Consider the following 24,521-nt stretch of genomic DNA (forward strand, 5'->3'; position numbering starts at 1 on the left):
CAGCGAACTGAGTGCCCCCCTGAGGGAGCTGACCAAGAAGGACAATGCCTGGGTCTGGCTCCCGCACCACCAATCGGCCTTCGTGGCCCTGAGGTCCAGACTCGCACGGACCCCGACTTTGCAGTTTTTCGACCTGAACAGGCCAATTGTCCTCACCTGCGATGCATCTCGGTTCGGCCTTGGTGCTGCCTGCCTGCAGCTCTACGACGACCGACAGCTGCCCGTCTCCTATGCCTCTCGCACAATGACCCCTGCTGAACAGCGCTACGCGCAGATTGAAAAGGAGCTCCTTGCCGTGGTGTTCGCGTGCTCCAAATTCAGAGACTACGTTCTGGGAAAAACTTTCACCATCGAAACAGACCACCAGCCGCTGGTCTCTATTTTAAACAAGCCCATCCACGCAGCCTCGTCCCGCTTGCAGCGAATGATGCTGCAGCTGCAGCGTTTTACATTCGAAATCGTGTACCGCAAAGGCAAGGAGATGTTCGTGGCAGACACTTTGTCCCGTGCCCCACTACCTTCCATTTCCCGCCATCCGTACGAATCGGCTGACCTGATGGTGTTGAACGTCAACATCGTTCCATCTTGGCAGATGCAGTCCCTGGTCACACACACTGCCGCTGATCCGAACCTTCAACAGCTTAAGGGCGTCATCCGCCGTGGCTGGCCTGAACGACGGTCTTCCCTGCCGGCTGGTGCCGTGCCCTACTTCCTGGTTCGGGATGAACTGGTGCTGCACGCGGGCGTGGTGGTGAAGGGTCACAAGGTTGTGGTGCCGGCTGCGCTGCGAGATCACTACTTCCACACTGCCCACAACGGACACCCAGGGGTGGAGGCCACGTTATCCCAGGCCCAAGCACAGTTTTACTGGCCTGGCATGGTCAAGGAGATCCGGGACAGGGTCTCCGCCTGCGCTGCCTGCAACAGCCTATTACCTCATCAGCAGCGCCAGCCTCTCCTGCAGCAGCCGGCTCCCGAGTTGCCATGGATGGCTGTTGCCGCCGATATTTTCGAGTGGCGTGGCAAACACTACCTGGTATTGGTGGACTCCTACTCCAGCTGGTTCGAGGTGGACCTGCTGCCGTCCCTCACGTCTGCTGCCGTCATCGGGAAGCTTCGCCGCCACTTCTCTACCTTTGGTTCCCCGGCATCTCTCCAGTCCGACAACGGCAGCCAGTTTACCAGCGCCGAGTTTGCTGTTTTCGCAAATCGGTGGAACTTCCGCCACATCACCAGCAGCCCCGAGTACCCGCAAAGCAATGGACTTGCAGAGCGCGCTGTCCGCAGCGCTAAGGAACTGATGGAACGTTGCCGGCTTGACAGTTCGGACTTGTACCTTGCCCTCCTCAACCTCCGCAACATCTCCCGGGACCCCGCGCTCGGTTCCCCTGCCCAGCGCCTCATGTCCCGCACCACTAGACCCCCTATCCCCGTCTCCCAGCAATCCCTGCAACCCACGGCTCGGAGCCCTGCCGCTGTCAGGGAGCGCATCACTGAAAAGCAGCTCATTCAGAAGCGCTCCTTTGACAGGTCGTCCCGTCCCCTTCCACCTTTGTTCGCTGGCCAGGTTGTCCGGATGGAGTCGACCTCCGGTCACCACCGGCTGGCCGTGGTCGTCGGCAATGCTGACTCTCCACGGTCGTACCTGGTCAACTACGAGGGCACCGTGTACCGTCGTACCCGCCAGCACCTGATGCTGGTAAACGAGCCTGCACCGCCTCCCGCGATCCCGTATTCACCTCCCGTCCAGTCCGCGGTGCCTGATGTGCCTCCTGCTCCGGTACATCCGCAGTCGCCCCAGCCACCTTCCCCTCCCTCGCCTGCGCGTGCATCGCTTCCCAGTCCTCCTCCTTCCCCTGGTTCCCCAGCCTCTGTACCCGCACCCGTTCATGCTGCTCCTTCGACCGGAGGGGATGGTGGGTTGCGCACCCGCTCTGGGAGAGTGGTCAGGCCGCCTGTCCGGTACGGTGTGTACGAGTAGTCTGCTTGTAGTTTGAGCCTAGCGCATGAGCCGTGGTCACTTTGTTTCCAAGAGGAAGGATGTAGATCAGTGCATGTTCCTTTAACATAGTGACCTCACCACTACTAACCACTCCCCATTGTCTCTGGTATAATTGTAACTTCCCCACCTCCAGCTCGCTCTCTAGTGCCAGTGATGACCACGGACAGCTAGGGCATAATGTATGTGTAGTGTCATTAATAAACTTATATAGTAAAAGACTCTGCCTACGAGTGGCATCCTTTTACAGACAGGTACATGGATAGGAAATATTTGGAGGGATATAGGCCAAACATGACTAATGAGACCAGCTTAGAGGGGGCATCTTGGTCGGCATAGAGGAGATAAGAAGATATAGTTACAAGATATGGGGACAGTTGTTTAAACCTGAGGTACAATAGTATTACTTCTCACAAAAGGTGGTAAATGTCTGGCATTCTCTACCCTGGGGCATAATGGCAATAGGAACACCAGAGGTATTTAAAGAGGAGATAGAAACATATGTGAAATATTTGAAAAAATATGCGCTCTGGTGAACTGACGTGGAAGAGGAGAAGAGATTTAAGGCCAATCAGCCATTATCCTACTGAATGAGGTGGTAGGTTTGAGGGGCCAGAAAGCTTACTCCAACTCCTATTCTCTTGTAAATATTCTAGTGTGTAAGTCACAGCAACAAAAAAAAATAATTCTGGAAAGGAAGGAGAAGACAGCAGTTTAACAGACATTGACAGGTCTGTTGTAATATTTTAAAGAAGATGTACAATTACTATACAGCCACTGGGACAGTGAGAGAACGTATAACCTGCTGTAAGAATGCAGTGAGAAGAGACAGCTCTCTCCACAAAGGGCAGGAGTGGGGATCAGGGGATTATGGCAGCATTGAAGGCACTGAGTGAAGCTTGGACTGAAACGAAAGCTAAGTAGTTAAATGTGAGACCTTTCTGGGAGGAGATAACCCAACAATTTTACTGAAAGCTACAAACACTGCAATGCAGAGCCAATATTTATATTTGTAGTAAAAGAAAACGCATTGGATTTGTTAGGAAAGTGGGAGAACTCAATAAAGAATATAACTTTTGTGATATTCCTCCTCAGGAGTCAAGGACATGCAGTGCACACGTTTGAGTGTCTGCCATTTACGGGCTGGCCATATGTTTGTTTTAGTGTGGGTCAACAAGCAATGACAGCTCGTTATTCGAGTGGGAAATGACACTTCCAGAACTGCCTGAGGAGGTTATCGAGAGGCTGAGATACAGCCCTACAAAGTGAAGGAACAAAGTGGCCTGGAAATCAGACCAGGGAAGATGTCCCAGAGGAAAGGATGCTCTGTGTCCAAGGCCAGTGAAGAATGGTCCTTATGTGTAGCCTGAGTTAAAGACATCACTGCAGCAGTGACCCAGCATTTTCAGAGCAATACAAACTTTGATGAGAGACAGTCATGGGGAAGAGTATGTAAATCGATTGAACAGTGTCAGAGAGCCGATACACATGGACAAGAATCATCACCACTGTGAGAAGTAGAATGCTCCAGGGAGGTAAAATTAATTGAGTCTGCACAGGCAATATTAATGGAGAAGGTGTAACTACACAATTTCTGAAAAACAGCTCACTTCACAAGACTTACTATTTGCAGAATTACTGAATGATCTCAGCCTTGTGTAGATTGACATGGGTGCATTAAAAGGAGATCTAAAGATCATCTGAGAGGTTTCACAGCAGGTTTGAACACTAGTATCAGTCCAATACTTTGTTGCATGAATATTACAAGACGTTGAAATCCTGGAAATGGTCCAGAGGGGGGGAAGGTATTGCAGAAACAATTGCAAAACAGAAAATTAAGATGGGTCCAAATAGCATAGATAGGAAGGATCTTTCCCTTTGTAGAAAGACCAAAAATTAAGGGGCCTAAACTTGAAGTACTCGGGAGAAGGATTAGAAGGGAAAGGAGGAGCATAAACACCTTGGTTGTATGAATTGTATGAATAGACAAAAACCCTCATTGGACATGTGTTTGAAGAGCTATGACCTGGTGCTGGTGTGTGGATAAACTGGAGAGCTCTTTCAGGATTATGCGTGTAGGGTTTAGAGCTTTATTAGGGTTTTCTGGGTTATAAAATGAGCTAAATAATCTCTTTCTATGTCTTACATCCAATGAACAACATGTGAGACCGAATTTGTATCCTTTGAAGGGATCAAGTAGAATTATCTGTGTCAGGAGCAGGTTATTTGAAGATGTAAAGAACAGTTCAGAGCAAAGCATTGTGTAGACAAGAGACCGAGTCTGAGTCTGAGTGAATTTATAATCGGTCAAATGTTAATCTATGTAAATGTATCCTCTGTAAATAGGTAGCTAATTGCATATTTTACCTGTTTAAATAGTGAACTACATTAGTATGTTCATGGTCTGTGCAGCTTTATTACCTTCATTGAAAGAGGAGAAACAGTGCAGTGCATATGTGTGGGTGTTCCTTTCAGAATGTAATACACCATCCGTGTGACTTTTGATACGTTGTACCAAACACTGCCTTCAGTCTTGGATGTTCATGATGAGCGTTTGACGGCACTGGGCCTGTACTCGCTGGAGTGTAGAAGAATGAGGGTGGACCTCATTGAAACGTACCGAATAGTGAAAGGCTTGGATAGAGTGGATGTGGAAAGGGTTTCCACTAGTAGGAGAGTCTTGGACTTGAGTTCATAGCCTCAGAATTAAAGGACGTTCCTTTAGGAAGGAGATGCTAAGAAATTTCTTTAGTCAGAGGGTTGTGAATCTGTGGAATTCTTTGCCACAAAGCCTGTGGAGGCCGAGTCATTGGATATTTTTAAGACAGAGATTGATAGATTCAAGAATTGGTATAGGTGTCAGAGGTTATGGGGAGAAGGCAGGAGAATGGGATTAGGGGGAGAGATAGATCAGTCATGATTGAATGGTGGTGCAGACTTGATGGGCTGAATGGACTAATTCTGCTCCTATCACTTATGACCGTATGTTCTTTTGATTTCTCTACCTCTGGTGCTTGCCCTAATTAATAACAACACTGAAGAGCTGAAAGAAGTAGTGCATGTGATAATTTTTTGTATTGGTGCAATTTATATGCTAATGTTGACAGAAATAATTACTGTTTTGCAATTCTTCTGAAATTATGTCTGGGAATAAATCGCTCTTTCGGATGGTATTCCATTGAATCGGTGCAAATACATTTTAGTTTTGTCTTAAAAAAGCAGAAATAAATGTAATTTATTACATAATTATTCAGTCTCTTTAAGTTCCCGCCAGTTTACGCCATTACATTAATAATACTTCCTCAAAAGCTTTTGCTGAGGAATGGAAAAGATTATAACTCTTTCCAGCTTAGTAACATCCTTCCCACAACAGCGTGACCAAAACAAAACACAATACTCCAAATGTGGCCTTACCAAAGTTTAGTTCAATTTGGTTTAGCTTAGAGATACAGTGTAGAAACAGGCCCTTTGGCCCACAGATTCCACGCTGACCTTCTAACACGCTAGGGACAATTTACAGAAACTGATTAACTTACAGACCTGCACATCTTTGGAATGTTGGAAGAAACCGGAGCGCCCGGAGAAAACCCACACTGTCACAGGGAGAATCTATAAAATCTATACAGACAGCACCCATAGCCAGGATCGAATCCCGAGTCTCTGGAGCTGTAACGTAGCAACTCTACCGCTGTGCCACTATGCTGCCACGTGTCTTGTACGTACCCAACTGAACATATTCTACACTCAGTACCCAGACTGATGAAGGCAAATGTACCAAAAGCATTCTTTACCACCCTATCTACCTCTGATGCCTCTTTTAGGGAACTATGTACTTGTACTCCTAGATCCTTTTGCTCCACAACACTCCCCAGAGCCCTGCCATTCACTGTGAAAGTCCCTCCTCCCCCCCCCCCCCCCCCCCCCACCCGGTTTGACTTCCCAAAATGCAATACCTTGCACCTATCTGCATGAAATAGCACTAACTTTTTCCCTGCCCAACTGATCAAGGTCCTGCTGTAATATTTGATAACCATCTTCAGTGTCATGATACCACTTACTTTAGTGTCATCTGCAAACTTGCTAATCGTACCTTGTATATTCTCATCCAAATTATTGATATAAACCATGGACAGTAATGGGTCCAGCACTGAGGCACACCACAAGCCACTTACCATTACCACCTTCTGCTTGCCAATTCTAGATCCAGTCAGCCAGCTCTCCCTGGACCTCATGCGACCTAACTTTTTAGAACAGCTAAAATGCTAAACTTTATCAAATGCCTTGCTGAAGTCCATATGGACAATATCTATGATCTTGCCCCTGTCAACCTTCTTGCCTTGCTTCTTCAAAAACATCAGCCAAATTTGTAAGACACGATCCCCCGCATATAAAACCGTGCGAACTATCCCTAATCACCCTCTGTCTATCCAAATGCAGAATCTTCTCCAGTAATATGCCTAGCACAGATGTTAGGCTCACTGGTCTTTAGTTCCCAGACTTTTCCTTGCAGCCCTTCTTAAATTAGCCACCTCCAGTCATCTAATACCTCACCCATGTCTAACAATGATTCATATATCTCAGCTAGGGCTCCTGCAATTCCTTCTCCAGCTTGCAACAGTGTCTTTGGACATATCTGATCAGGTCTGGGCGATTATCTACCATAATTCACCTTAGGATGGCCAGCACCTCCTCAATATATTTCATATTTTTCACAGCGGCTGCACAGTTCCTGTTGATAAACATAGAATATAGAACAGTACAGCAGAGGAACAGGTCCCTCACCCACAATTCCATGTCAAACATGATGCCATTAAAATAATCTCCTCTGCCTGCATGTGATCCATGTCTCTCCATTCCCTGCATATCCACATGCCTTTAAAAGCCCCTTAAACGTCCCAGTCATATCTGCCTCCACCACCCTTACAGCGTGTTCCTGGCACTCACCACGTTGTGTAAAAAAAATACATGCCCAACACATCCCGTTTAAACTGCGTCCCTCTCAATTTGAAGCAATGCCCCCCAGTCTTTGACATTTGCATCCTAGGAAGAAGGTTCTGACCATCTTGTCTAGAAATGCCTCTAATAATTTTATATTCTTACACCAGGTCTCCCCTCAGCCAGCGGCAATCTAAAGAAAACAATCTAAGTTTATTCGTTTTTGATTTCATCTGTGTGTTTATGAAATGTATAGATTCCTTACTTCATCAATGAATGTTGCTATTTGGTGGTAAACCACATGTTAAGAACAGCAAAGAACTTGCTGAGAAATTATTCAACAAAGGGTTGGAAATCTTAAAGGTATCGGAGTGACTGCTACATGGACATAGTTTTGACAGACGGGAATAGAAAATTTTAAAGTGGCTGCTCGCTTTATATCTCCCATGGTTTTTATTTCTGCTGCCTTAAATATGAATAAAAATTGGTGGATATGAAAATTAGTTGATTTGTTATTTTCTTTTCTTCATTCGAGGGATGTCGACTTTGCAGGCTGTGCCAGGTTTAATTGCCGTCCCTATTGGTTCTTGAGAAGTGGTGGTGAGCTGCCTTCTTGAACTGTTGCAGTCCTGAGATGTGGGATAACTCATTTCCCGTTAGAAAGAGAGATCAAGGATTTTGACCCATCGGCGATGAAGGAACATGATATACTTCCAAGTCAGGACTGCGTGTGGCTTAGAGGGTAATCTCCAGTTGGTAGTGTTCCATGCTTTTTCACTCATTGTCCTTCTCGCTGTTGGAGGTTGTGGGTTGGAAGGTGCTGTCTAAGGTGTCTCGTTGCATTGCTGCACTGCATCCTGTAGTTGGAACAAACTGCTGCCTCTGTGTGGCACTGGTAGAGTGAGTGAATTGTTGTGGATGGGATGCTTATTACATCTGTATGGTGTTGAGCTTCTTGAGTGTTGTTGAAGCCACACTCATCCAGGCAAGTGGAGAGTATTCCTTCGCACTCCCAACTTGAGGCTTGTGGGCAGGCTTTGGGGAATTAGGCGGTGACTTATGCACTGCAGGATTCCTAGCCTCTGACGTGCTCTTGTAGCCACATTGTATATATAGCTACTCTAGTTCAGTTTCCGATCAATGATGACCATGAAAATATTGATAGCGGGGGATTCAATGATGGTAATCCTATGGAATGTCAGATGGTGATAGCTCTATTTTCACTTTTGAATATGATCACTGTCTGGTACATGTGTGGTGTGTACTTGCCACCTATCAGCTCAGGCCAGGATATCATCCAGGTCTTGCAGCATTTGGATGGAGACTGCTTCATTGTCTGAAGAGTTGAGAATGGTGTTGAACATTGTGCTTTCATCAGCAAACATCCCTACTTCTCACCTAACAACTGAAGGAAGATCATTGATGAAGCAGGTGAAGATATCTGGGACAAGGACACTAACCTGAGGAACCCCAGAGATGTCCTGTGGCTGAGAAGATTGACCTCTGACTACCACAACCATCTTCTTTGTGATCAGTTTGGTTCCAACCATTGGAGGGTTTATTTTTCTCCGATTCCCACCGACTCCAGTTTAATCAGCGTTTCGTGATGCCTGACTCGATCAGACGCTGCCATGATGTCAAGGGCAGTTACTCTCACTTCACCTCTAGAGTACAGCTCCTTTGTCCATGTTTGAACTAAAGCTCTACGAGGTCAGGAGCTGAGTGATTGCAGGAGAACACAAACTGCGTTTCTGAGAGCAGGTCGTCGTTAAGCAAGCATCGCTTCATAGCATCATCAATGATCCCTTCCATCAGTTTGCTGAATGATCGAGAGTAGACAAATGGGGCAGCAATTGTTTGGGTTAGATTGTCCTGCTTCTTGTGGACACCTCATACCTGGGCAATATTCCACATTGTCAGGTAGTTGTCAGTGTTGTAGATGTAGTGGAAATGCTGGGTGAGGGCATTGTGGCATTATCACCCCCCCCCCCCCCCCCCCCGGATATCCTTACTTTACTATTTACTCATTTGTGCTCATTAAGTGGATAATTAGAAGTTTAACAAGTTTCTGAGTATCCTTAATATGACAATGTTCCAATTTGGCTGAGAAGTATATTTGCAAAAAGTAATAGAAAGGCTGAATTGTCATAAGGTCATAAGTGATAGGAGCAGAATTAGGCCATTCAGCCCGTCAAGTACAATCCGTCATTCACTCATGGCTGATCTATCTCGCCCTCCTAACTCCATTCTCCTGCCTTCTCATAGAAACATAGAAAATTGGTGTACGACTAGGCCATTTATTTTTCTATTGCTTTGAATTGATTAGTGGATGAAAATACAGCTTGTATCCATAACAGGGAGAATGAGACTCTTTGCTTGCATACACTATGTATACAAATAGCAGCCACCTATGGCGCTGACAAAATTACAAAGCAATCTGGCTCCCCCTTTTGTCCCCCACCCCCGACAGTTCCCCCACGCTGGGTCCTCCACTGTTCTCCCCCCCTCACGGCGGTCCTCCACACTCTCATTGACCATCGACCGCAGGTTGGCATTGAGAGGCATTACCGCCGCCATGAGGCTTCACCACTGCCGAGGCCCCATCGTCGCAAGGCTTCACCGCTGCTGCCGCCTCACCGCTGTCAAAGACCCACTTCACGCCTCTGTGGTGCTGACCCAGGCTCCATCGGCTGCTCTGCCGACCAGGACTCCAACCCGCAAGGCCCGGGGCCCGACCCAGGCTCCGAAGCGGCGATCCGGGAAACATCGAGACCGCAGCGCCTTGATGAAGACTTCCAGCCGCTTTCCCAGTCCATAGCCGCGGCCTGTCGGGATCACCTCACAAACTACCCATCCACCATGCCCATCAGGGGCCTTTTGCAGTCTGGCAAGGTGGCACAGTGGTAGAGTTGCTGTCTAACAGCGCCAGAGACCTGGGTTCGATCCTGACTGAAGCATTGATGGTAATAGGTTACACTTTGCCAATAATCAAACAGATTCTCACATCAACTTCAATGGCGAACACTGAACACCATTACAAAGAGGAGAGTCCCCAATATCACATAGATAAATGCCAATGTCCCTCAAAAAAATAACAAACTGATAACAAATAACAAACTGCTATTCTGAAATGCATCGTGAAGAACTGTTGAATTGAATATTTTATTGTCACATGTAACAAGTCAAAGTGAAATTCTTTGTTGGGTATGCTAATAGTCACCCATAAAGGGAGCTTACAAAGTTACAAAGTACCCCCGTGCCAGGTCAGCCTTCGTTTCCCCCCCTCCCCGCCTTCTCGCGGCGGTCCCCTCATGCCGGGTTGTCCATTGTTATTCCCCCTCCCCACGGCGGTCCCTGCCACGCCAGGTCTTCCCCCGGAAGCGGCGTCATCACTTCCACATGTCCATCCTCATCCGTCAGTCGGCGCCATCATCGACCGCCGCACTGACCTCTCCACTATCGTTACCGGGTCCTTTCCGGACGCCTCCATGGTGCCGGCCCAGGCCCCAGCCGCGAGCTCCGCAGACCCAGGCTTAGTCAACTCGTGAGGCTCCACCTCCGACCCACGAGGCTCCGACTCCGGTCCGCGAGGCTCCGACCCATGAGGCTCCGACCCACGAGGCTCCACCTCCGACCCATGAGGCTCTGACTATGGCCCATGGTACTACGGCCCACAAGGCCCGGGCTCTGACCCATGAGGCTCCGACCCACGAGGCTCCGACTCTGGTCCACGAGGCTCCGACCCACGAGGCTCCGACCCATGAGGCTCTGACTACGGCCCATGGTACTACGGCCCACAAGGCCCGGGCTCTGACCCACGAGGCTCCGACTCCGGTCCGCGAGGCTCCGACCTGCGAGGCTCCAACCCACGAGACTACGGCCCAGGTCCGGGCTCTGACCCACGAGGCTCCGACCCATGAGCCTCTGACTACGGCCCATGGTACTACGGCCCACAAGGCCCGGGCTCTGACCCACGAGGCTCCGACTCCGGTCCGCGAGGCTCCGACCTGCGAGGCTCCAACCCGCGAGACTACGGCCCAGGTCCAGGCTCTGACTGGCGAGGCCCGGGCTCCGGCCCACAAGGCTCTGCCCAGAGAGACTACAGGCTCTGGACTCGGCTTCTCAGCGGACCTCCAGAAGGTGAACTGTGGATGCAATGAAGCAAATTCATCCGCTCTAATACAAGAAAGAAAAACTCACATTTCAGTTGTGCCTTTCACAGTCTTGTGCCCGGACATTTTTGCAGTGTATCACTGTTGTGATATAGGAAAGGCATCAGCCAAATTATAAACTGCACCCTCCCATAGCCAGCAGTGTGTTAATGAATAGTTAAATCTGTTTGTTGAGTGATGCTGATTGCAGCATAAATATTGGCTAAAACACCTCAGAGTATCACAGTTTATTTCCTCTTCAAGATAATTTAAAAACAAATCTCTTTAATTATTTGCCCATTGTTGCTTTCCATTGAACGTTTATTCTCTTATTTATGTTTTATTAAATATTTTGTTCGCAACTGCCTGTTTCTGATTTAAATGCTAATTGAATTTGGCAGTGATATAAAGTTTGGACTATGGTTATTGTGGTTTAATTATTGTATGTACTTGGACTCCTGCCATGCACATTAATCCCTTGAACAGTCAATTTGCCTCAATTTCTTCAAAGGTTAATTAAACAGCTTATCTCCAATGAAATTGGAAGCCATCAGATATCACTTTTGTTTTGTGTTACTTCAGCAGTACCTAAACAAAAGCAGTGGAAATGCATTCCAGAGAGTAATTGAAATTGGTTTATTACGTGCTTCTTTTGTAAATTTGCCTTCTAATACCGCTGTTGTGTGACATTAATTTGAACTGATTTTCGCAAACAGGCACAGGCTCTGAGATTTTTTTTAGAAACACGATGAGACATTTCTATATGCAGGACGAAATGTGTAGGAAAGAACTGCTGGTTTAAACCGAAGATAGACACTAAAAGCTGGAGTAACTCAGCTTGGCAGGCAGTATCTCTGGAGAGAAGGAATGGGTGACGTTTCGGGTTAAGAGCCTTCTTCAGAATTCTCTCCAGGGATGCTGCCTGTCCTGCTGAGTTACTCCAGCTTTTTGCGTCTACGAGAAATTTCTATACGTTTGGCTTTTATTTGTTTTTCTGTATCAGAATCAAAATTTTAAATAAATTTGAGTGAATCATTGTCACTTACTTCACAGCCAGTCATCACCTAACCAACATTAATAGAAGAGACACAAGAGACTGCAGATGCTGGAATTTTGTGCTTTGTGGTTTTGGCAACATTTGTGAAGGGGATGGGCAGGTGACATTTCAGGTTGGGACCCTTCTTCAGACTTTGAATGCTTGTACCACAGTTTGAAGAAGTGTCTTGACTCGAAACGTCACCCATTCCTTCTCTCCAGAGATGCTGCCTGTCCTGCCGAGTTACTGTCTATCTTCTTTGTGTCTATTTTCGGTTTTGTGTCTATCTTCGGTTTAAACCAGCATCTGCAGTTCCTTCCTACACGATGCCTGTACCATTTTCATTCTCATGTAATATTGTAGTGCAGTCCATGAAACCTTGCCGTGCGTTAGTTGATCGTATGTTAATAGTACCTGCACTATAGTTCTGATTGACCTGAAATTCTAACTCTGCACTTTCCCATTCAATCACAGGAGATGCTAAACTTGTCTCTTCAACTTTTCCCTTCCTGCCACCAAGACATCCAAACAGTGAGTTGCCATTTTATTTGCACTTCGTTATTGAATTATACAGCACAGAAACAAGCCCTTTGACCCAACACACCCACACTGATCGTAATTTCTACCCTGGTTGGTTAATATACCTGTGTTTGGCCCACATTCTTAACCTTTCCTACCATTTACCCATTCAAATGTCTTTAAGCATTGCTCAGTATTTAGACCCAGCGACAATGGAAGAATGGTTATACATTTAAAAGTCAAGATTGTTTAGGTTTATTATTTGGTATTTTTATCTCAGTGCAGGTGAATGCTTTATTTTGTAAGCTATTCTGATCAGACAGTACTATACATTTTGCACTGTATCTTCCCCTGTGCTCTACTGATCGTACAAGTGGTGCGAAACCTTGGAAGGGAACACGCTGATGGTGGCTTTCCCATGTTTTATCCTCCTTGCAGTAGAGATTGTAGATTCGGGAGGTAGCCTCGATGATTTACTGCAGAGCATTTTCTAGATGGCACATACTCCAATCACTGTGCAGTGGTGATGTAAGGTATAAATGTTTATAGAGATGGCAGCACAGTGGCGCAGTTTAGAGTTGCTGTCTTAAAGTGCCAGAGACCCGAGTTCGAGCCTGACTATGTGTGCTGTCTGTGGAGTTTGTACTGCATAGTGCATGTACTCTGTGATTGCATAGGTTTTCTCCGGGTTTTCCGGTTTCCTCCCACACTCCAAAGACATACAGGTATGTAGGTTAATTGGCTTCTGTAAACTGTAAATGGTCACTAGTGTGTCGGATAGTGCTAGTGAATGGGGTGATCATGATCGGCGCGGACTCGGTGGACTGAAGGGCCTGTTTTCATGCTGTGTCTCTAAAGTCCAAAGTCTAAAGGCTGGGGTACCAATCAAGTGCTCTGTCCTAGATGATACTGGGTCACAGAATACCAGATGAGGTGTCCCTCTGACAAAAGATATTGGACCAAAACTGTTAACTCTGTTTTTCTTTCCATGGATGGTGCCTGATCTGCTGAGTGTTTTTTGCAGCATTATTTGTTTTAATCACAAATTAAACTAATTAGTTGGCGATGCAACATGATAATGAGTTGCATCAACTTGAACATTAAGTTGAGAGGTGCAATGTCAGTTATCTCCCGTGGATTCTTCCACTATGTTGAGATCAAATACTCATTCATAGCTGATGAAAATATTCTGAAATTTAAGGTAGCAGTTGTTGAAACGCCCAGTACAGAGATTCGATGCAAGGAAATATATATTACACCTTATTGTCAATTCTAATTGGACTACGGAGAAGAAAGCCATGCAGGTCTATTTGATAAAGCCGGTATTTGATGGGGCGTAGTGTGTGTGTCCATGCTGCAGTCAGGAGAATGTTGAGAATACACAAATATAACCAGCTGAACTGGCTACTGAAAACACAATGATCCCTCCAACCCAGACTGGACATATTGGGCATTCCAAGCTGGACACTCAACGCCAACATTAGCGGTTATCTGCCATTGGCTACTGCTGTGTTTTGACTAGTTAAACTCCTGTGGTGCCTCAATACATACTTGGGAGTATCCAAGCTTTGACTTTGCCAACTTGCACCTAAGCTTAAATGTAAAATTGCTTTTACTTTCACTATCTTATCACAGAGCTCTTGAGTGAAGCAGCTGTTCAAACTATTAACAGACCTTGTTGGATGACAATTATCATTATAAAATGCAACTGAAAACACCTTATGAATTTTTAAATGATTTCTACAGTCAATGTGTCATCTAATTAATTGTGGCATTTAATCTCAAATGCAGAATAGAATGCAAATGCAAGACAAAAAGTTAAAGTTAAAACGAATAAACACATTTTCATTCCAAAATATGGCTAACTGCGTAGAAATGTAATGTATTCATTCTTACTAATCTCTTTTTTGCCAGTCTTCCACATTGTCTTTGGTTGTCTTCTGACTTCTTTGTCACAAGTTATAGGAGCAGAATTATGCCATTCGCCCTATTGAGTCGACTCCGCCATTCAATCATGGCTGATCTCTACTTCCTAATCCCATTTTCCTGCCTTCCCCCCCCATCACCCTTGACACCCATTCAAACAAGTAAGCTTGTCGTGCCACCCCAGTGGATTACAGCATGTTGGAAGCCTGTTGACTTTGAGGAGATCAATTATAACCTTGCATACAATCTTGAGCACTCTGGGCCTTCAAAGCTGCTTTCACCTTTCATCCACTTGGCATTAATGGCTGCTCTATGGATTGGCCATTTGACCGGCAACAATGAGGGCATTGGTGAAGTGGCTGTGGTGCTGAGAGGTCAGCTGTCAGTTTTGGATGTGGATGTCAGACAGTAAGGTGTGCTTGTAAGGTATCAAGATGTGAGGAAACATCCATTGCAGTACCACGACATTGGGTGACTGAAGCTCGTGCTTCAGTGGAAGCTGAGGCATCCAATTTGATTTGGAAAAAAAATCAAATAAAAGGTATTTTCAGTAGTGACATTCATGAAATTGTACAAATATGCAAGAGGAACAACACATACTTTACATTAATAGTGGCAGTGAGAGAAGCAATTATTATGTTCTTTTTCCATTAGTTTACACAGTTTTACTTTGAAGTTAGGCTAGCATAGGGGAGGTTTAAAAACTCAGCTATCATCAGCAAATGTCTAAAGTTGAAAGATTAAAGATACCTGAGCCAAAGCCTGTAGCAATTTGCTATGAAGAAAGTTTCATTAATCTGTCAGTTCAACCTCCTGCTGATTTCTGTACTGCACAAAGGAATGCAAGTTTGATTTTTTTTTCACTGAAGTAAAAATTACCTATTCTATCTATGCAGCATTGGAATAGACTGAAATATTTCAGCACTTCCATTCAGAATTAATTTTGAATAGGAACTGATTTAGTATGCTGGTGAGGATTTCAGTTATGTTCTTCCAAAGAGCTGATAAACCTATAAGTAAATGTCATATTAAACCTGAATACATTATTAATAAATATCAACCATGAAATTAATGGCCACGGTGGCGCAGCGGTAGAGTTGCTGCCATACAGCGAATGCAGCGTCGGAGACTCAGGTTCGATCCTGACTACGGGCGCTGTCTGTACGGAGTTTGTACGTTCTCCCCGTGACTTGTGTGGGTTTTCTCCGAGATCTTCGGTTTCCTCCCACACTCCAAAGACGTACAGGTGTGTAGGTTAGTTGGCTGGGCAAATGTCAAAATTGTCCCTAGTGGGTGTAGGATAGCGTGTGTGCGGGGATCTCTGGGCAGCGCGGACCCGGTGGGCCGAAGGGCCTGTTTCTGCGCTGTATCTCTAAATCTAAAAAAAAAATCTAAAGATAGTTAACAAGTGCTCATGTAAAGTTTTAAGTAGTTGTTGAATTTTGTGGATTGGATGCACCTCAAAATCTGTCATTAAAATAACAGCATAGAAATCTGGCTTTGTGTTAAGCAACACAAAGGGACATTCCTTCATGTCCTTTCATCATCTTGGCTGCTGTGGGGGGTCAGATTGGCACTGGAAAGACCAGGGATTGGTAGGGGGATTTTGGAGTTTGGGGGGTGAGGTTGTAGAGGTTATTGTGGGTGGGTTTCCCTCGGGGGAAAAGATCTTTACGATATACATTAATGACTTAGACGAAGGGATTAAAAGTACCATTAGCAAATTTGCAGATGGTACTAAGTTGGGGGGTAGTGTGAATTGTGAGGAAGATGCAATAAGGCTGCAGGGTGACTTGGACAGGTTGTGTGAGTGGGCGGATACATGGCAGATGCAGTTTAATGTAGATAAGTGTGAGGTTATTCACTTTGGAAGTAAGAATAGAAAGGCAGATTATTATCTGAATGGTGTCAAGTTAGGAGGAGGGGGAGTTCAACGAGATCTGGGTGTCCTAGTGCATCAGTCAATGAAAGGAAGCATGCAGGTACAGCAGGCAGTGAAGAAAGCCAATGGAATGTTGGCCTTCGTAACAAGAGGAGTTGAGTATAGGAGCAAAGAGGTCCTTCTACAGTTGTACCGGGCCCTGGTGAGACCGCACCTGGAGGACTGTGTGCAGTTTTGGTCTCCAAATTTGAGGAAGGATATTCTTGCTATGGAGGGCGTGCAGCGTAGGTTCACTAGGTTAATTCCCGGAATGGCGGGGCTGTCGTATGTTGAAAGGCTGGAGCGATTGGGCTTGTATACACTGGAATTTAGAAGGATGAGGGGGGATCTTATTGAAACGTATAAGATAATTAGGGGATTGGACACATTAGAGGCAGATAACATGTTCCCAATGTTGGGGGAGTCCAGAACAAGGGGCCACAGTTTAAGAATAAGGGGTAGGCCATTTAGAACGGAGATGAGGAAGAACTTTTTCAGTCAGAGGGTGGTGAAGGTGTGGAATTCTCTGCCTCAGAAGGCAGTGGAGGCCAGTTCGTTGGATGCTTTCAAGAGAGAGCTGGATAGAGCTCTTAAGGATAGCGGAGTGAGGGGGTATGGGGAGAAGGCAGGAACGGGGTACTGATTGAGAGTGATCAGCCATGATCGCATTGAATGGCGGTGCTGGCTCGAAGGGCTGAATGGCCTACTCCTGCACCTATTGTCTATTGTCTATTGTCTATTATCTCTGGTGGGATGGATAACGGGCAAGGACTCTGGTGGAGATATAATGGAGTAGGTGACAAATTCAGATCTGGAAATGGTTGGAGGTGTGACTGATTTGCTTATGGGGTCAGTTAGAGGTGAGGGTAACTGAAGACAAGTAGATATAGGGTAGATCTCATTGGAGTTGATGAAAAGATGGAGACTAAAGGAAGGATATCTCTGGAGATGATCTGGGGAAGCAGGGAATGGGATTTGGGTTTGGCGACGATCAACAGAAGAATGTTTGGTTTGGTGATTATTGAGATGAGGGAGTACAGAATATAATTCAGTAGGCGAGGTTGGAAGAAGTGCACATGGAAATCTGTGCCACCCGGCAGGGCTGTTGGGAACCCTGGATAGGAAGCGAGGGAGGAGGTTTTAGTTTTCGAGATACACCGTGGAAACAGGCCCTTTGGCCCACCCAATTCATGCCGACCAGCGTTCGTCCGTACACTAGTTCTATACTACACACTAGGGATAATTTACAGAAGCCAATTAACCTATAAACCTGCATGTGTTTAGAATGTGGGAGGAAACCTGTGCACCTGGAGAAAACCCACACGTTCACAGAGAGAACGCAAATTCCATACTGGCAGCACCCGTAGTCAGGATCGAACCCAGGTCTTTGGCACCGTAAGGCAACAGCTCTACTGTTGCACCACTGTGCCATCCTTAAGGTGCAGACAGGTGTTACATCTCCTGCAATTGCAGGGAAAAGTAGTCTTCACCTTTCACCCCACCAGCCTCTGCATCCAACACCCCATTCTCCTACATTTCCACCACCTTCAATGTCATCCCAGCACCAGTCACATTTTCCCGTTTCCACTCTTTTCCACTTTCCTTGCACTCCCTCTTCAACTCCTTGGTTCGCTCATCCCTTCCTGCCCAACCTACCCCCTCTCCAGGCATTTTCCCTTGCCATCGCAAGAAATAATACCTGTCCCTCTCCCTCCTCGCTCCCATCTAGCAACCCCAATGGCGCCTCAGGTCAGATAGAAGTTCCAGTCCACCTCTCCTAACTTTGTCTGCATTTGGTGCTCCTGTAATGGCATCCTGCACATTGGCAAGACCAAGTATAGACATGTGATTGGGGTCTGGGATCTTTTCTTCTCCTGTCTGCAGCTGACAAGTGGTGTGAGCTGCATCACTGAGCTCCAGCACTGATCCATCAGTCACGAGCACTTAGATGACAATTTGTTTCCATGCATTGTGCCTCATTGGAAACTATTTAAACTTATGGCACCCCAGCAACTGGCAATAACCAGGGAAATTTCCTTCCCTTCCATTCCTTGTCACAAGGTGAGCATCACTCCATAGACTTTCATTTTACATTATTGAATTGCATTAAATGCTTTGAAAAACTTTCATCTATCATGTGGTGACCTCCACAAAAAAAATCAGATACATACAGGGCAGCACAGAGGCACAGCGGTAGAGTTGCTGCCTTACAGTGCTTGCAGCACCAGAGATCCGTGTTCGATCCTGATTAAGGGTGCTGTCTGTATGCAGTTTGCACGTTCTCCCCGTGAGTTTTCTCCAAGATCTTCGGTTTCCTCCCACACTCCAGACGTACAGGTATGTAGGTTAATTGGCTTGGTATAAGTGTAAATTGTCCCTAGAGTTTGTGGGGTAGTGTTAGTGTGTAGGAGTCGCTGGTCGGTGCAGACTCAATGGGCCGAAGGGCCTGTTTCCTCGCAATATCTCTAAACTAAACATTAATCATAAATGGCTAAACTACACAAATCTTTGCTTTGTCTCTGATTATCTCACCCTTTCCAAGTACAATACTGCCTCTGATTAAACAGAGCAGTCTCTAGTGACTTTACATCTCCACTGTTCTGTACTTAAATAATGAAATGAAATTTGCAATTATTCATAACAAACGCATAATTCTTCAATCTAGAAAACTTTGTATAATAATGATTGATGCATTTGCACTTTTTCACCCATTTCTTTAATACTCTGTGATGGAAACAGTTTGGGCCTGGAGATTTGTTTACTTTATGTCATGTTATCTTTTCCATTACCACATTTTATTTAATTAAACTCATTGGGTTTATTCCATTGACTTATTTTAGAATTCCTTACATGTCTGTTTTATGTTTTTTTCCTTCACACTTAAAATAGATATCCAGGGACTCCACCCACTGTATGGTTTCATTTATTTGCAGTACAGTGAGACCTGATGTATAGGAAGTCACTGCAGATGCTGGTTTAAACCGAAGATAGACACAAAAAGCTGGAGTGACTCAGCGAGACAGGCAGCATCTCTGGAGAGAAGGAATGGGAGATGTTTCGGGTCGAGCTTTTTGTGACTATCTACAGTGAGACCAAAATTGATCAAACTGAAGCAAAAGCAAGCTTTAAGTACATTAGGTCTCATGCGGATTGTTTTTCCTTAAACTTTTGTATTGGTATAGAAAATATCATACCAGAAGCCGGTGCCACCCACTAAACTAGGCATGCAGTAGATCAAATTTACCACTGTTTGAAGCTTCAGTTAATAATAGGGTGGCATCGTGGCACAGCAGTAGAGTTGCTGCCTTATAGCACCAGAGACCCAGGTTCAATCCTGACTACGGGTGCGTCTGTATGGAGTTTGTACATTCTCCCCGTGAACTGCGTGGGTTTTCTCAGGAAGCTCCGGTTTCCTCCCAAAGTCCAAAAATGTACAGGTAGGTTAATTGGCTTGGTAAATTTGTAAGTTGTCCTTAGTATGTGTAGGATAGTGTTAGTGCACAGGGATCAGTGGTCGGCACGGACTCTGTGGGCCACAGGTCCTGTTTCTGCACACATCTCTAAACCAAACTAACCTAACTTATATACTTTCAGGGACCAAAACATTGATGAGCATGTTTCTTTGAGAGCTTTTAGACATCTATTAGTTATTGAAAATGATTGCTGACATTTAACTGAACCAGTAGCTGGCATAAGTGGCATAAGGTAGCAAACTTTGATCATATTTTCAGTTATTGAAAATCAGATTGTGCATAGATGGTGGAATAGACACTGGCATAGAAATTCATCACTGGTCTATGGTATTAAATGGTTTTTATAGCAGCATTGGCATGTTGCATTTTTCCTCTGAAATTCATGCCATTTTCAATGGAGCTGAATTTAAGAAAATGAGCATAACACGCTGACTCCACTAAGTCACGTTTACATTTTACATTGTCCTTTTATATTTGTTTACATTTTTTTTTCTTGATGAAAAAATAATTTCAAGCTGTATTAATCATGTTAAACTTTTATCACTTGGAAACATATTAAGAACTATTTAAGGATAAGCAATGTTTTAATTGCATTCCAGAATATTGTCGTGTTGCACTGGTTCATGTCAGATTTTATGTTTAGCAATTTCTTAATGTATTAAAGCAGAAACAAATATCGAATTCCTACCAAAACTTGCAAATTTGAAAGTATTTCTCAACAGGATCACCAATTTGCATGCTAAGCGGAAATTCCACCTCTGAATATTTAAATAACAAAACTGCGTTATTGACCATTATGGTTCCTCTTTCATCTGCCTTTCATATGCTCACATTCCTGTTTGTAACTTTGTTGCTGCTTAATAAAATTCCTGACTCTAAATCATACCTCATGCATGTTTTTTTAATATTCCCATTTTGAATATCTTATTTCTTTCCTTAAATGCTCTATTACTATACTACTTTTTATGGATATGCACTTGGAAAATCGCTATATAAAATAAATGTTTATTATTATTATTATTATTATTATTATATGTAGGAGCTATCTGCTGGATGTGTATTTTCTCTTGCTTGTTTAAAGTTTTTTTTTCACTTGGGACTTTATGTTCATTTCTTGATCATGGTTGCTAAGCTACACGAGTAGAACATTTTCCTTTTAAGGGTATGCATTGGTTTTGAACTACACCAAATATTTTGCATTGTTTTGCTGCAAATTAAAATATATTGGCACTGACCTCAGTTGGGATAGGGAGTTACATTCTCATCACCTCAAAGTTTGATATAAAACCTCAATTTTTCTTTCAAGCCTACCATTTTCAAAATTTTCCTTACAGTTGGGCAATTAACCACTGGTTCCTTCTGCATCACAAAAATTAGTATAATCAAATTCAATGTCAATTCCAAAATAAAATACTACATCAAATTTTGCAGTGGATAAAAGAATTTTAAGCATTGCCTGTTATTATTGATCATATTAGGCAACAGAGTTTATGAATATGCCTTGCAGTGTGAATCTCTAGAATCTTCTGGTTGATTTATGGTATTCTGATATTTGCTTTGCAAAAATGGCATCTGGTCCTCAGACTCATTATTTTGAAGAATTCGGCGCATTTATTTATTTATCTTTCCAGTCAATACAATACAACAGATTGACCATACAGTTGTGAAAGTTAAATAGCACAAAATCATTATATCAAAATATAAAACGATATAATCACACATGATATTTTCTGACCGAAAAAAAAGGTGAAGGCAGAAGCCAAAGTTTATTGTACTTACCCTTAATATTTAACAAAATATAAGTTATAAAAAACACAACATCATAAGTCAGAAACAGATAAACAAAACATAGGGGTCACAGCTTAAGGATAAGGGGGAAGTCTTTTAGGACCGAGATGAGAAAACATTTCTTCACACAGAGAGTGGTGAGTCTGTGGAATTCTCTGCCACAGAAGGTAGTTGAGGCCAGTTCATTGGCTATATTTAAGAGGGAGTTAGATGTGGCCCTTTTTGCTAAAGGGATCAGGGGGTATGGAGAGAAGGCAGGTACAGGCTACTGAGCTGAATGATCAGTCATGATCATATTGAATGGCGGTGCAGGCTCGAAGGGCCGAATGGCCTACTCCTGCACCTATTTTCTATGTTTCTATGTTTCTATGTAAACACAAATATAGTCAAGAACCATCATTTCTGTCATGTCAGTCATTTATCAGTGCTGATCACATATTTTGTATCTTTAAAATATAATATTTTTGAACATTTTCTTGAATTTACACTTATTACTACACTCTTTGAATGAATTGTTGCAACTATTCCATAAATTGACCCCTTTAACAGTCACACATCTAATTTTCACATTTGTTCTTACTGTCATTTTTTCAAATATATAAATACCCCTGAGTAATAACCTGCTCTCCCTCACTGAAAACAAACCTTGGATACAGTCAGGAAGTGTACTTTCTTTTGCTCTAAACATTATTTGTAGAGTTTTAAAGTCCACATTAATTGCCTATTAAACTTGTTGTTGGAAGTTAGAGCTGTAGTTCAGCTGGTTAAAAGCTTCTGCCAATGAAATAGCTTTTTTGACCTCAAGATTAATCTTCAAAATTTGACCTCAAATTTAAGATTTATTATGTTCATACCAGTTAAAATAAATTCAAGAAGATAATAAAATGTGGTATTTCATAAGATCACAAAAATGGGAAAGAAAAGCATCATATGTTTGTGGTCAGAAGAAAGTACATTCACTAGATATCTGTCCACAGCATCAGCTTTGTTTGGAAGATGTGAATAGATCAAAGACTGAATTTTTGAAAAATGCAAGAAGTTTTCCTGAAAATAAAAAGTTGACAATACAAATTCTGTCTGGGTTCTACTGCTGGGCTTACTGATATACTCACCATTGAGGGTGGTATTATTTCAAGAAGAATCGATGGTTCCAACAAAGAATTTGGCAATAGTCAAAACGTAGAACTGGCTGGAAAAAAAACCCTTGGCTATTGCAGATAAATGTAGATCGCTGAATGGTATCTGGGGCCTTAGAATTGGGAACGTAAATTTAAGTAGATTTAACATTTCTCACAAGTGTCCAGATAACTATATCATTTATTATTCTTACAAAAATTCTCTTTGATGATGTTCCCCGAGACATTTTTATGTTAAAAGGTGCCATATAAAGGCCAGGATGTATTGTTAAAAAGACTTAAATGGACACAGGATTTGAATTCATTGAACTATGTACTATCATGAACTATATACTTATAGTTAAATTACAGTTGCTGGAGAAAAAAAAGATTAACAAAGGCTCTAATTGTAGGACCATATTCCAACAGAATAACCAAGTTCCAATACTGGACCTATTGAAATAAAGCAACCCCACTCTAGAATTGGGACCATATTCCTACTGAACAATCCTGCTCCACCATTGAATAGAAAAACCATCCATCAGCATTGGGATTATAACGCAACAGAATAATATAACTACATCTGGAATCTTATTCCAGTATTTAAAACTTCCATGTGGCTGGAACAAGGCATTTTAATTAGAACTTTCTAGAGATCTTTAGTGATGAAGAAACAAAGGGACAAAGGGAAAAATAAAAGAGTCTACTTAACTGCAGATAATCCCTTTGAGAGTGGGGAAGATTCCAACAAGGGGACATAGCTTCAGAATTGAGGGACAAAGGTTTAGGGGTAACATGAGGGGGAACTTCTTTACTCAGAGGGTTGTGGCTGTATGGAATGGGCTTCCGGTGGAAGTGGTGGAGGCTGGCTCGATTTTATTATTTAAGAGTAAATTGGATAGGTATATGGATAGGAGGGGATTGGAGGGTTATGGTCTGAGTGCAGGTAGATGAGACTAGGTCAGGGAGAATGGTCGGCGTGGACTGGTAGGGCCGGACAGGCCTGTTTCCATGCTGTAGTTGTTATATGTTATATGTTATATGTTATAATCAACTAAATAATCTTCCAAAGTAAAATGAGGAAATTAAACGACATCAGGCAGTGACCATACTGGTGAAGAATGTAATAATTAGTCAAGATGGAGAAGATGGAGAAGAAATATAATGAAAATAGGCGTTTTAAAATAAGTTATAGCATGGCTGTGGGAATTCACCCTGGTATGTCTTATTGGAAAGAACTGCAAGATGCATGACCTCAGAAAGCTATTCAATGGTGAGCAACAGAGCAGTATAATTAAATGTCTGAGAGAAAATGGCCAGCTTTCTTCTTGAAGGTGGTGCTGAGTTTGGAGAGATTTAAAATCATCTGCAGATGAAGATGGCAGGAGGAAATTTCATTGGTTTAATTTGAATTGAGCAGGGACATGGATGATGGTGTTGAAGTGATCTGTCCACTTTACGTTGATTCTGGATTGGTAGTAACGTCAGAGTTTTCTTCACTGAACATTGGTATTTACTAAATTTTAGGAAGTCTTTCACACTGTTGAAATTAATATCTGGTAATTAACTTAATATGGCTTTTGTGAATAGACAAGAAGACCAATGATGATAGATTTATAAAACTTGAGGACAACTATTGCTGTGACATAACATGAATT

The 24,521-nt window shown here is 43.7% G+C and overlaps 1 protein-coding gene across 6 annotated transcripts in view; it reads left to right on the forward strand.

Annotated features, from left to right (window-relative positions):
* The window catches only part of LOC144605749 (zinc finger protein 385D-like), a 435,063-nt gene that overhangs the window by 231,237 nt on the left and 179,305 nt on the right, over window positions 1-24,521 (forward strand). For 5 of the 6 annotated variants that reach the window (XM_078421277.1, XM_078421325.1, XM_078421269.1 and 2 more), the window contains exon 3: window positions 12,596-12,652. The exons of the other annotated variant lie outside the window; for it this stretch is intronic. In XM_078421277.1, the coding sequence (XP_078277403.1) occupies window positions 12,596-12,652 (57 nt within the window). The remainder of the gene's footprint in view (window positions 1-12,595; window positions 12,653-24,521) is intronic. 6 annotated transcript variants of the gene reach the window in all.

The sequence above is a fragment of the Rhinoraja longicauda genome, chromosome 2 (genome assembly GCF_053455715.1).
Source record: "Rhinoraja longicauda isolate Sanriku21f chromosome 2, sRhiLon1.1, whole genome shotgun sequence".
Taxonomy (NCBI): Eukaryota; Metazoa; Chordata; class Chondrichthyes; order Rajiformes; family Arhynchobatidae; genus Rhinoraja; species Rhinoraja longicauda.